This window comes from Delphinapterus leucas, chromosome 11 (assembly GCF_059928025.1).
Source record: "Delphinapterus leucas isolate spDelLeu-1000000601 "Yukka" chromosome 11, BTC_Dleu_Yukka2, whole genome shotgun sequence".
NCBI lineage: Eukaryota > Metazoa > Chordata > Mammalia > Artiodactyla > Monodontidae > Delphinapterus > Delphinapterus leucas.
Genome location: NC_143139.1, coordinates 57252854 through 57267004, shown reverse-complemented (window position 1 = coordinate 57267004; position 14151 = coordinate 57252854). Strand labels below are relative to the sequence as shown.

The 14151-nt window shown below is 36.4% G+C and overlaps 1 protein-coding gene across 1 annotated transcript in view; it reads right to left on the bottom strand.

The window, feature by feature from the left end:
- RAB21 (RAB21, member RAS oncogene family) overlaps window positions 1–14151 on the bottom strand; it is a 43542-nt gene that overhangs the window by 17546 nt on the left and 11845 nt on the right. Inside the window, exons 2-6 of the mRNA XM_022571508.3 lie at window positions 12711–12770; window positions 11638–11745; window positions 8360–8423; window positions 1994–2048; window positions 1401–1489 (exon numbers count right to left, since the gene is read on the bottom strand). Of these exons, the coding sequence (XP_022427216.1) occupies window positions 1401–1489; window positions 1994–2048; window positions 8360–8423; window positions 11638–11745; window positions 12711–12770 (376 nt within the window). The remainder of the gene's footprint in view (window positions 1–1400; window positions 1490–1993; window positions 2049–8359; window positions 8424–11637; window positions 11746–12710; window positions 12771–14151) is intronic.

Genomic DNA, 14151 nt, shown 5'->3' with positions numbered 1-14151 from the left:
ACACAGATTCTGGGCACCACCTCCAGAGATTCTGATTCAGTAGGTTTGGGCTAAGGCCCAAGAATTTGCACTTCTAACATACTCTCAAGTGATGCTAATGCTGATTACAGGACCACATTTAGGGAATTAATGCTCTAGAAGAATTATGAATGATCTTCAGGCTTACATAAAACTGAAATTTACTTCAAAGTTTGTATATATGTACATTTTCTTAGAGCAATAAACCATCATTCTGAGGTCTATAACTATAAGGAATATAATTTGACAAAATCATTTCAATCCATTATTCTATAGACTAGGGTTTTCCTAAGTATAGTGTACATTCTATTGGTGATATGAGAAATGACTTTCAGATTGTATATAATAAACATTTTCCTTTCTCTTTTTTTAATATGGAAAAGCTCAAACATATATAAAAGTAGAAAGAAGAGCATAATGAAAATCTGTATGTCCATCACACAATTTCATCCATACCTGGCAATCATCCCTACCATTATTTTAAATCAAATCCCAGATACATAATTTTATTCATAAATTATTTTAATATGATTTCTAAAAGATAAAAACATTTTTAAAAATAATTCTTTTTTTAAGCATAACCACTACACAATAACCACGCCTAAAAAAATTTACAATAATTTCTTAATATCATCAATATCCGGTGAGTGTTCATATAGTCCCAATTGTTTCACAAATGTTCTTTTTCACTAGTTTGTCAAATTAGGATCCAAATAAGGTCCATCCACTGCAACAGGTTGTTACAACTCTTAAATCTGTTTTATTCTGTCCATTCCCCTTCCATTTTTATTTTTAATAGTAATGCATATATTTTAATATGTATTTAGCAAATACTACACATAAGATTTCATAGCCATTGATTACTACTTGAAATAGGGCTAAAGAAGGTATTTAAGCTTCAAAAAATGAGTTAAAGATATTAAGTAAATAATAATACTGGTCGATGCGACAAATCATCAATATGGTCAAAATGGAAACTGTAGAACATCACCCCAGGGGCTTCCCTGGTGGCGCAGTGGTTAAGACTCCGCCTGCCAATGCAGGGGACACGGGTTCGAGCCCTGGTCCCAGAAGATCCCACATGCTGCGGAGCAACTAAGCCTGTGCGCCACAACTACTGATCCTGTGCTCTAGAGCCCGCAAGCCACAACTACTGAAGCCCGTGCACCTAGAGCCCGTGCTCCACAACAAGAGAAGCCACCGTAATGAGAAGCCCGTGCACTGCAATGAAGAGTAGCCCCCACCCGACGCAACTAGAGAAAGCCCGCGCGCAGCAACGAAGACCTAATGCAGCCAAAAATAAATAAATTAAATAAATAAATTAAAAACAAACAATCACTCCAGAAATATTACCAATATTTTAAAAAGAGCCATATACCTACTTTTACAAAGGTCAAGAAAAAGTTCCTCAATTCCTTTGTTCTGTTTGGCTGAAGTATGATAATGTTTCGCTCCCACAGATTCTGCATACCTTAAAAAAAAAGTAACATCAGTAATTGAAGTAAAAATATGTTTCATGTTTTTGTCATGACTGCTATTTGAACTTTTTTTACAATAGCAATTTTAGTGACTTATTACTAATTAACCCAGGTTTAGTGAAATTAAGATTATATACCATTTGACGTTTCTATATATTGAATCAACTTTTAAATAAGAATAAAACAAGACTTTTATTCTAAGTTAATTTGCAACCCAAATACTTTAGTTTTTGTGACTCACTGACTATTTGGCCATGACGGTTTTCTTTTGCATCACTCTTAATACTTTTTACTGAAACCAGAAAGAGAAGTGAAAGTGGAATAACTTTAAATGTCACCAAAAGCCAGAAATTGCCAGTGTAAACTCACTTCACTGAATCCACTAGCTCAATCTATATTAAGAGGTTTGAGTAATAACTAAATGGTAAAGTACATTGTGCAAAGAGGAAGACTTACAGAGAGTGACTGAAGGAAGGAAGAGAAGGGATAACACTTACGATTCTGCTTCTTGAATGGAAACATGTCTCTCCTTCTCCAAGTCTATTTTATTACCTAATTTGAAAATGTAAATGCCAGTCTTTAATATTGATTCATTTTTATAATGAAATTAAGCCAATTCTAAATATACAACTGCCATTTTAATCATCTGGAAAAATAATACAAATCCCCACCAGACTTCTAAATGTCCTTCTAAATGTCCTGAAACTGTAAGGTTTCAGGACATTTGGATATGAGGACTGATCATGACTGTCAAGGTGAATGCCTCAGCCTCCCTCAAATGGCTCAATGCACATCCCTCCTGAAGCTGCAGCCTCTGTCAGAGAAAATAACTTTTCCAAAGAGATAAGCACTATTTTTGATTTAGGGTATAAATGGGACTAAGATTCACTAGGGAATCCTAAGGATAAACCTATGAGTCTTAGCCAAGTGTAAATGGTCCCCAATCAATAATTATGGTTCATGAAAATATATTAGGCTAGCCTCTTGGATCCTAAGAATGTTTTGGTTTTCTCGATGATATTAACTGGTTAAAGAAAGCATTAAAATATATGGCTTTTGAAGTACTTCACCACTGCAGGGGAAGAAACTACATTTGTTTTAAAAACATGAGACAACTTAGTATATGAACATCATGCAGATTTTAAATTACTGAAAATAAGTTTAGCTCTCTTTAAACAATGGAACCAAACTGAGATTATGCCATAAAGCCACCAGAACAAAAGTGTAGAAACTGCAAAATGCAGATTCCTTATTATATACAGGGTAGAGATTAAGGTAAGTAGGCTGGACAGAGTGCTAAAGGCAATGGAAATAACATACAGAAAAGGGGAAAAATACCCTAAGAAAGGACAGTTTAAACAAATATTTTCATTTCTTCTATTATGACCTATAGGGGTAAAAAAGGAAACCTTGTAAATAAGGTCATTTTTTCTCACGACCTTAGAGAGTCTAGAAGACAATTTCAGATAAAGTATTGAAGTAAGCACCCAATGAAAGATGCGATGCTTAGAACTGAGAGGTACAAGCCCAGAGGTTCTGTATATGAAGACCTCAAATAATCTGAGCACCTAATCACGTGCAGCTTTAAGCAATGATCTGACACCATAGCCTAAGGTTGAGGGAGGGAAGCAGACATACTAAAGCTCAGCTGGTACTAACAAATTCAGTAATAAACTCTTCCTTCTTTGAACAGTTATCAGCCTATCTCAGCAAGAAGACACATATCAGTTCTGATTTCCCACATTATACTTTATCAATAAAATTTTAATTTGCTAAATATTACAACCAATATATCCAACAGTCACCAGTGGAGTAAGTTGTTTCATGCTATGAAGAATGCACAAAGCACCACCTAGTGGCAGGCAGCTCCAACAAATGGAGGCACAAGATTCTGCCATTGTAAAAAGGTAAAACAGCCTCCTATAGATCAAAGGAGACTTTTGTTGCAATTAACTAAAACCCTATGAGTTGGTTTGTTAGAGCTTTAATGTCTCTTTTTTCAAAATCCACCATAATTACCAACATCTATTTTTGAAAACTGAGGATAGGGAAAGTAGACAATCACCTTGTTGCCTCACATGAATATCTGGGGAAAATTATTAACACTGCTTTATTATTTAACAGCATTTTAAACTTAACTAAACTTTAATAAAGCCAGTATTTTTTTGTTTTTGTTTTTTAATCTTTTGGCCATGCCACACGGCTTGCAGGATCTTAGTTCCCCAGCCAGGGATTGAACCCAGGCCACGGCAATGAAAGCGCCAAGTCCTAAACAATGGACTGCCAGGGAGTTCCCTAAAACCAGTTATTATTAAAATGGCTAACTATTTTAATAACATAATTAATATTTTAAACAAAAAAAAAATCCCTCTACTAAATAACTACTATTTCTTTGAACAATAAGTGCTCATAATGGATTAACAGCACAGACCAAGTCACAAAACTGCCTGTCAGTGACTGACACCTTTCCAAAGTTCAAGACCTTTTTAGCTATGTTCTTTTAAAAGCAAGAGAGCTAAAGCTTGTGGTTGAGGCTCATATCTGTTTCAATACTACTGTGCAGCCACATTGGGAACTTTCTAATAGGCTTACAACACCTGAAAATAAGAATAACCACAAAAGTAAGCACCTACTTGAAAGTATAGTACAATAAAGGCTAGGGGGGAAAGCTGACGGAAGCTATTGGAGAGGAAAAGGCTATCCTGCTAAGAATACTAAAAATTTTGTCTTCTTTAAAAATACCTATTTGAATTAAGAACATGGAAGGGATACACCCATTGCTAAGCGCAGACGGCCTAATAGCAATAAAGAGCTAGAACTTTATTTTGCTTAGACTGGATGTTGTGTGGCCTAGTGGAAAGAAATTTTTAAATCTGATAAAACTTGTTTTTAAGTCCTGGCTCATTTCAAAACTATAAGATTTGGGGCAAATTACTTAACCCCGTAGTCTCACTTTGTACAAATGTAGCTAATAAACTTTGCAAGGTTAATGTGAAAATAAGATATATGTAAAAAGTCTAGCACATAGGATGTGTTCAATAGAGTACTTTTCAGCCATCACAGTGAATGATCAAATGGAAAATGACAGTGAATGATCAAATGGAAAATCAATACTGTTATGAGAGAATTAAACTCATGATACTTAACACATTTCCTACCACAACCCTGGCTGGCTTCGGAAATCCCTTAACCACCCCTCCCCCAATTTAGTTCGGTTTGCTTCCTTGCTATCACAGCACACCACCAACCCCTTGATAGCATGTATCATAATGTACAATAAGAGCTTGTTTTTCTCTCTCACCCTACATGATAAGCTCTGGGGAGACAAGGACCATATCTATTTTTTAACTTATTCACTACATTATTCTCAAAGCCTGGTACATAGCCAGCAATATACATTATTGGTTAAGTATATGGGCTTGAAGTAGCAGACAGACCCAAATGAAAATCCCAGGTCTATCTCTATATACTGTGTAGTTTGGGAAGTATCAAGCTCTCTAAGTCCATTTTCTCATGTGTAAAATGGAAATGGCAACAATGCCTTCTTGCCGTGTTGTCAGGAGGCTTAAATGAAATAAGTGTGTAGTTCTTAGAATAGTACCTGGCACTCAATAAGTGGATTATTAATAATAAATATTTGTTTAACAAACATACAAATGTTAAGGACAGACTAGAAACAAAATACTCTATTAAACAGAGCAACCACAGCCAAGAGTGCTGATCAATGGATTAACTAAAACTAGAGGGAAAAGTCTGCTAGTAGCGTTCTCTCTTCCTGCTTTACACATTATCAGTGATTTAGATAAGGACCTAGAAGGTTCAGCATCTAATTTACACATGAAAAAGCTAGTAGATTATATATCAAACATAAACATTCAGAAACATATGACAAGTTGAAATTCCTACACTTAGGTTTAAATAATTTAGTTATGTAGGAAGATGGGGAAAGCCTGACAGAAGACCAATACTTATAAAAAAGGAATTCTGATTTTTGTTAACTATAATCTACGTAAAAGAGAAATTGAGTTGACATGACTGCTAAAAAGTATATCCAATCTTGGGCAATGCTGGTAGAAGGACAGTAAGAAGATTTAAAAAAAGAGAGAGCTATGGTATACATTGAGTCAACAATGTTTGGATTCTAGTATTCATTTCAAGTGTAGGAGACACACTGATACACCGAAATAAACCTAGGAAAAAATAATCAGGATGATGAGGATGTCTGAAAGTTAGCCCAAACAGTTGAAAACCTAGGGAAGATTTTAGGTGAACCATCCAAGTAGGCTTCAAATGTTTGAAGGACTGTCTTGTGTAAAGGGAAAGGAACAAATATTTGTCATATGCCTACTCTATACCAAGTGTTTTCCAAATCATTATTTAGTCTTCATCACAATCCTATGAGGTAGTATTATTTTGAAGTTAGTTTTAAAACAGGAGAGAAAATAAACACTGAACATATATAGAATGAAATGAAAATCAAGACGTGGAAAAAATAATGCAGATGTCCATCAACAGCAAAAGGATAAACTGTGGAATATTCATAGAATTAAGTATTAGATAGCAAAGAGAGTAAAATGAAGTACAACTATATACAAGAACATAGAGGAATCTTGTAAACATAATGTAAAGCCAAAAAAACAGACAAAATAGCTCCCATACACATATGATCCTATTTTCTGAAATTCAGAACACAACCAGTCCCTGCAGTAAAAAGTCAGGATTATGTCTGGGGCGAGGAGAAGGCAACTGGGGTAGTGTTGGGATGAGAAGGGAGCACAGAAAAAAAAAAGAAAAAAAAAAAAAGAAAGGGGGCTTCTAATGTACTGGTGGGGCTTCTAATGTACTGGTTACACAGATATGGTAACTTCGTGAAATTTTCCTTTTGTGGTAAATGGGCTCTCAAAATTCTTCCAACTCTGAATTACAAACAGAATTCCATGTCACACTTGCCAACGGAAAAGGGAGAGTGAGAGCTTTTTATACTTTATACCAAACATTAATAAACATTATATAACATGAAATGAGACGTATCTAACCCTACTTGGGGGCAGTAAGCTACCAGTTTCAATATTACTAAACCTTCTAAGAATATGAACATGAAGAATACAAAGTTTAGTTAATTATCCTAAGTTTATTCACCCAGCTAATTTTTTTTTTTTTTGGCCATGCTGCGAGGCTTGTGGGATCCCTGGTCCCGGTAGCATAGATTGAACCCGTGCCCCCCTGCAGTGGAAGTGCTTAGCACTAACCACTGGACCACCAGGGAATTCCCACCCAGCTAATTTTTTAAATGTTACTTTGTAACCTTGGTCAAGTAACAAGTTCTTGAGGCTTCTTTGACTTTCCTTTTTTCTTTCTTTTTTTTTTTTAAAGATTTTTTTGATGTGGACCATTTTTAAAGCCTTTATTGAATTTGTTACAATATTGCCTCTATTTTATGTTTTGGTTTTTTGGCCCCAAGCCATGTGGGATCTTAGCTCCCCAACCAGGGAGGAACCCACAGCCCCTGCATTGGAAGGCGAAGTCTTAACCACTGGACTGCCAGGGAAATCCCTTCTTTGACTTTCTTAAGAATATGTTAGCTATGTTTCTTAGAATGTGTTGCTTCCTTCCTCTCTTCTGAGAGATAACCAGAATCCCAAATCATCAAATCTTTAGTCATTCACCTACTGTGACCACTTCCACTCCCAGTAAGTCCAATATACCAGACAGACAAAAGCAGGCCAAACTCACTAATGACTAGCTGCAGCTTTGGTCCCAAACTCCTATGTGGTCTACGACTCCAGTGTTCTTGTTTGAAATAGTCCCATCATCTAGCCTAACATCTAGCATCTAGACTAAAAAGCAGGCCAGATCAGCTCCTGTTCCTCTCCCAAAACTTGCACCCTGATCTGGACCTGTAAAGTTTACCAGTCTAATGGTGACAAAATGTAAGAAATGTAAACTCAGGTTAAAACAAAAAAATTCTTAAGGCTAAAAGCAGAATTTGCCCACGGTGACTACTCCATTCTATGTCCTCCACTAAAACTACCCTGGTTTCTCCCAAGCCATTTATCAGTTACATAAAAAGGAAGAGAGAAAACAGCCTGAGGCTATTCATAAGGATTAATATCATAAGCAGAGGAGTCTGAATGACTCAATTTGAATCCCATCTCTGATAGCTGCATGATATTAAGCAAGTTATTAAGTACGTATCTCCAGGGCTCAGCTTCCTCTACAAAACCCTCATAGGGTTGTGAAGATTACATGAGATAATGTCCACTGAGTACACAGCATAGTGTCTGGAACACTTTATTGACCAATAATTAGCTGTTATATCATAGAAATAATACTCTAAAGAAAAAGGAAACCAAAGAGAAATGCCAGAAGTCCAAGAGTGAATTCTAGAGTTAATTGTTTTACTTTACCTCTTAAGATATTTTTCCAGTCTAGTATATCATGATCTACTTATATCTTTGGAGTCACATTTGTTCTTAACTCAAAAATGGGTATAGTTAAATATACAGAACAAGAACACAGCTTAAGTCATTGATTTTAATTATATTGTAAAGTAGTTGCTGAACTCTTCTTTTCTAAAATAATCTTATGATGAAAAACCAAGGGTCAAGTTGAAGCAAGGCTGGGGGACTTGATGCCCTACACGTTTAGGGCTTCCCACTTGCTCCCCAAAGGCATTCTTTGAAGTACAGATGTCTGAACCTCCTGAAATATCACTTCCAAATCCCAAATTATACTAAAATATTAAATACTAAAATACCACTCTTCTTTTCTCATGTAACTTTAAAATGAAAATTACTGATTTACTATTCTTTAATAAAGTGTTAAGGAAACAAAGGACATTTTTAAAAAGTAATGATGCTTACCAACTATACATAAACAGATTTCATTTCCCAACATTTTCCGTAATTCTTTGACCCAGTTTTTAACCTGTGTACACAAAAGAGTAAATATTAAAACAAATCCTGTAACAATGACTACCATTACAACACCCCAAAACTCAACACTGTCAAAATACCTCAAAATTTGGTCTAACAGTCCATGTGTTTAGTTATTACTAGGAATGATTCACTGTAGGATCATTTATATCGCAAACCACACACACAGACAAACATCCAATGGAAAGATTTCTCTCTATATCTACACATAAGAATAAACAGAAGCATCTCTAATTACAGACTTTCATAACTGCCCATAAATCCAAGCAAAGCTGTTCACCAAAGCAAAAGCATGTCAATTCCAGCCTCTGATAATAGATGCTTATAGAGAATCACTTTGGACTTAAGAAAACATGGGCTTAATTAAAAATCTTTTGTAACCCAACTGGGTCACAAATAGAGGGCACAGGAGCTTCTGTGTCACACATTTAAAGGAAAACAAAATGTATATAGGTACCAAAAAGAGTAAAATAAAATTTCATCCTTTGGTGTAGGATAGGTTTCTTCAAGTTCAGCGCTACTGATATTTTGGCTCAGATAGTTCTTTGTTGTGAGGGACTGTCCTGTGCAATGTATGATGCTTAGCAGTATCCCTGGCTTCCTACCCACTAGATACCAGTTCCATCCTCCAGGTGGGACAATCAAAGATGTCTCTAGACATTGCTGCCCCCTGGTGGAGAGCTCCTGGTGCACAATGACTCCAGTGGCAAACTGATTCTTCACTACGGATGGAGCAGAGCAGCAAGCACCGTGGGGAGTAAACTGAAATTAGGTTTTTGTTTTTTTTTTTTTAATGCTGGGCTTCCTTCCTTCCTTTCTTTCTTTCCCTCTCTCTCTCTTTTGCTGTGTCGGGTCTCAGTTGTGGCACACAGGCTTTTTGTTGCAGTGCGTGTGCTGTCTAGTTGTGGTGCGTGGGCTCCAGAGTGTGCGGGCTCAGTAGTTGCGGCGCTCGGGCTTAGTTGCCCCGCGGCATGTGGGATCTTAGTTCCCTGACCAGGGACTGAACCCACGTCCCCTGCATTAAAAGGTGGATTCTTAACCACTGGACCACCAGGGAAGTCCCTGAAATTAAGTAATCTTTTGAACTCATGATTTTAAATATATTGATTACTATAAAACAGGATAAAGAACCAACTTGGGATACCTACTTTCATTTTTGTGTAATGGAATTTAGTACATATGTAACCAAATGACACAGAACTTATATACCTTCCTAAAAAAAATACACACACATCTACAAATAACAAAAATTACATTAAATATGTGTGATAAGCATTTACTGTGCATATGTTCCTATGCACAAAGTAACAGTTTCACACGCCTATTCTCTGCAAGAATGCAAAGGAACTGTAGTAAACACAAAATCTGTATAAAAACAAAGGTAATCAACAATTTATAGTAGCACTGAACTACACTTTTCTCAGTACAGTCCCATCTTTTTGTTTCACTCACATATATGTATAACATGTTCAGAGAAGCATTTAACTTCCACCCTTAGTTGATTTCATATAAGAAAAATCTGACAGTACTGGTATAAAATGTACATCCTCATCACTTCAAAGGAAACATGCCAGAATCCAATTATGTTATTACCCTACTCCCTGTACATACAGTATCACAACCTACTAAATCTAGCCAATTTTTTAAGAATTTGTTATTCATCTGCAATCAGATCCCCCTCCACAGGCATCCTATTCATTACCCCCATACACTCTGTAATGAGTTAAAGATGGTCACCAGTTCTTTGCCAAGAGTATTTCCTCTCTCTTTGACTCTGGGCTAGCCTTGTAACTTGCTTTGACCAAGAGAATGTGGCAGAACTAATGCCATGCCAATTCCAGACTAAAGCCTTAGGAAGGTCAGGCAGCTACACTCTTGGGATCCAGCTGTCACATAAGAAGCTTTGGCTGGAATATGGAATAATGAGAGCATGTGGAGAGAGTACTGGAGAATGAGACACCAAATGGAGTGAGAGGCCATGTGGAGGAAAACCAGGCCCTCTTGGATCCAGGTTCCCACCCAGCCAAACCCCCAGTTCAATGCAGCTGCATGACTGACTCCACTGACACCACATGGAGCAGAGGACTTGCCCAGTCAACCCTTAAAACACCACGAGAAACAATATTTCATTGTTTTAAGTCACCAAATTTTGGGGTTTTGTTATACAGCCGGAGATAACTGGTTACTTTTCAACCTAATAGACTCCACCTTCTTTTAAGCAATAAAATACTTAAACCATTTCTTTTTATGCCAAAAAGGCAGGGAGGGATAACAAACAGCACCCCACATATATATCTTTTTAAAATGTCATTAAATCTGAAAGCTACCTATTGCTTCATTTTTCTACTCCTTGGACTAAGTTTTTCCACATGGCATTAATAATCCAAGGGCTAACTTGTACATCTGCTTCATCAGTTAAATACTAGGAAATAAAATAAAAATAAAAAAATAAAAAGGCAAGTAATTTCAACAAGTACAAACCTGTAACTCAAGGCAAGAAAAGTTTCTACCTTGGAAATTACCCCCTTTAGTTAAACATCCTTGACAACGTTATTCCAAGAAGAGCTTTCAAAGAAAAGGTCAAATAAGTAACTAGTCACAATCCTAATTGTGATGAGAATCCAGAGGTAAGTTTAATGGTCACTCATTTTTGGTCCCAAACAACTATAAAAATTCTTTATTTTTGGTGAATGTTTAAAGAGGGGTTTAAAAAAAATGGAGGAGCTTTAAAATGAACACTACCTAGATTGTCCTTTTAAAATTTATATTATATCCTCCAGGAAATTTAGTGAGAAGAAAGAGCTTAAACTTGATTTAGTTCTTCATTTTCCTCCCCACAATTATGGAACCTGCCCATGCAGCCATACCAAGTTATCAGGTGGCCAGTGTGTATGAACCAAAAAAATGTATGTGATTTTTCTTTAATAGGGAGAAAAAAAGCCTCTATATTTTTCTGAAGCTTTACTTCAGATTATTTCCCTTTCCTAATATCTGAGAAAGCCATGTAATAAACTATTAATAAATGATATCCATATTGTTAACATGAATTAAATACTCCATTAAAAAATATGAGTGGTCATCATTTATGCACAAACTATACCTTTAAAGCCAAGGCCAATCACATTAGTAAACAAAAGATGTTAATGCAGACTTGAAAAAATCAGTGTTGTTCTATTAAGTCATCTACCCATAAGTAAACAGAATACCTTCTGAAACGAATCTTCATCTGTTATATCATAAACTAAAATAGCTCCATTTGAATCTCTGTAGTAAATTGGACCCAATGCATGGAATCTCTCTTGACCTGCTGTATCCTAAATAAAGCAATAAACTCTTATTAGATCAGAAGAAAAAATACATCTGTTATTGTAACTACAGTGAACTTTTGTTTAATTGGAAAGTGGGGTATAAAGTTATAGATAACCCCAAAACACTGTTAAAAGAAACAAAACAGGTTACAAATAAAATTTTTAAGTCAAGTTATAATCAATATTTAATGTTTTACTGTTATATAAAGATTACTTCTCCCCTCCCCAACCTTCCTCTTCCTCAGCAATCTTCCCACCCTCACTAAAAAACCATTTCAGTTGCCAAAGGGTCAGAATGGGCCACAATGGCATTATAAGCCAGGAACAGGCCTTGCACTAAATTTAGGTTCTCCCCAGAGAGAGGAGACAAGGAGAAAGAGCATGCACCAGGACCACCTGCCAACAGGTACACTACTGCATTATCCTTGCCCTACTCTCCACTGGCCATTCCCTTGGAGGATTAGAATATGGAGATGGGGGGAAAAAGGCCAGGCAGGCTGTCCACCCCTTTCTCTGACATGGAATCCCTCTGAGTTGACCCTTCTCCAGCTAAAAAGTTATGATAGAACTATTCATGTATACAATTGCATGCAAGATAAAATTCTTAGCCAGGTTTTAGAAAAAAAATGCTTATTTAAAAAAGGTTTTGGGGCTTCCCTGGTGGCGCAGTGGTTGAGAGTCCGCCTGCCGATGCAGGGGACGCGGGTTTGTGCCCCGGTCCGGGAAGATCCCACGTGCCGTGGAGCGGCTGGGCCCGTAAGCCATGGCCGCTGAGCCTGCGCATCCGGAGCCTGTGCTCCGCAACGGGAGAGGCCACAACAGTGAGAGGCCCGCGTACCGCCAAAAAAAAGTATTTGGCTAAACTTCAGTTAACTAAAATAAATCCAGAAATTTTTGAGCCAATTAGTTATGAGAGAACCAGGAATAGGTACTCTAGGCCTTCACTCATACAGCTGAAAAGGTTAACTTACCCATATAGCAAGATTTACTCTTTTCCCACCAATATTTAACTTCTTTGTTAAGAATGATGCCTAAGAAAAGAGAGATATACATTAAACAATGTTTCACATAAAATAACATTTTTATTTCCAAAACTACAGATGAATGAATCATATCAATATGAAATAAGTTATCTGGGAGAAAAAGTAATCACTGAGTTTTTATTAATGATTAAACATTATTTCCACTGAAGACAGAACATTATTTTTACTCTAATCTAAGAAAAAGATATTTTGTTTTATGAATACAAGTTATGAAAAGTACAAAAAAATGGGTAAATATGTTTTCTTAGTTTTTCCTCATTACAGCATTTTCTTCGCATTTAATTTGATGCCACCTACCTACTCATTATAGAAAGCGTCTAAGAGACTTCTAAGATGAGATAAAAGAAATGTTTACTGATAGTTAACTGTATGAATACCATTATTATTGGAAATTTTCCTGCAATTATTTTATAATTCAATTATTTAAACTATATCTAATAATTGCCCTAGGTACTAATGTCACAGAAATGAAAGGAAATGGTTCCAGCTTTCAAGGAGCTTATAGTCCACTGCAGAAACTAAAATATAAAGAGAATTAAAATACCATGTGATAATCGTTAAAATGGACGGTCTTTCCAAGTATACTATAGGAAAATGCTGAGGAAGGAAGTGTAAAGCCTGCTTGGATAAGTCACAGAAGGCTTCAGAAAGAAGGTAATGATCTCCCCTTTAGGAGTAGTAGGGGTTTTTCCTGACAGATGGGTGAAGCCACCGAAGCCTGAAACACATAACTCCCCACCCTATGGGAAACTCCGAGTTGGTCTGGTGGACGCTAGAGATGAGACTACAAAGATAGGCAAAGGTTGAATTAATCGAAAAAAAAGTCCTGACTCCATATCCAAGCCTATGGACTTTACCTTGTGGGTCTCAATAAAACGTGTTCCAAGACACTAGACAAGTTTTTTGTTTTTTAATGTATACTACAGTCAGGTATATTTGGGGACTGCTGTATATTGCTCTATATCCCCTTTGTGCATTCACAGTACCCATTAGCACACTAAAATTCTGCCAAAAGGAAGGCTGACTAACTGCATTTATACAAGCATTTCCCAAACTCATTTGACTTCTTTTCCCCTAAAAAAAACCCCTAACTCATCCAAAGGAGTGTTAGGAAATAATACTGTTGACAATGGATAATCAATGAAGGGTTTCTAAGCAGTGAGGACATATAAGATCTATATTTTAAGAGAATGAATACGATAGGAAGAAAGAACAGGACTAGACCTGGAAGACAGGAGTCTATTTTAAAGTTGGAAAGAAAAACATAAGGGGCCTGAACTAAGTGCATGAGGATAGAAAAGAGAAAAATGAATCAAGTAATTGAAGAGGGAATATAATCAGAAACCAGAGTCAGTTGACCTGTTTAAAA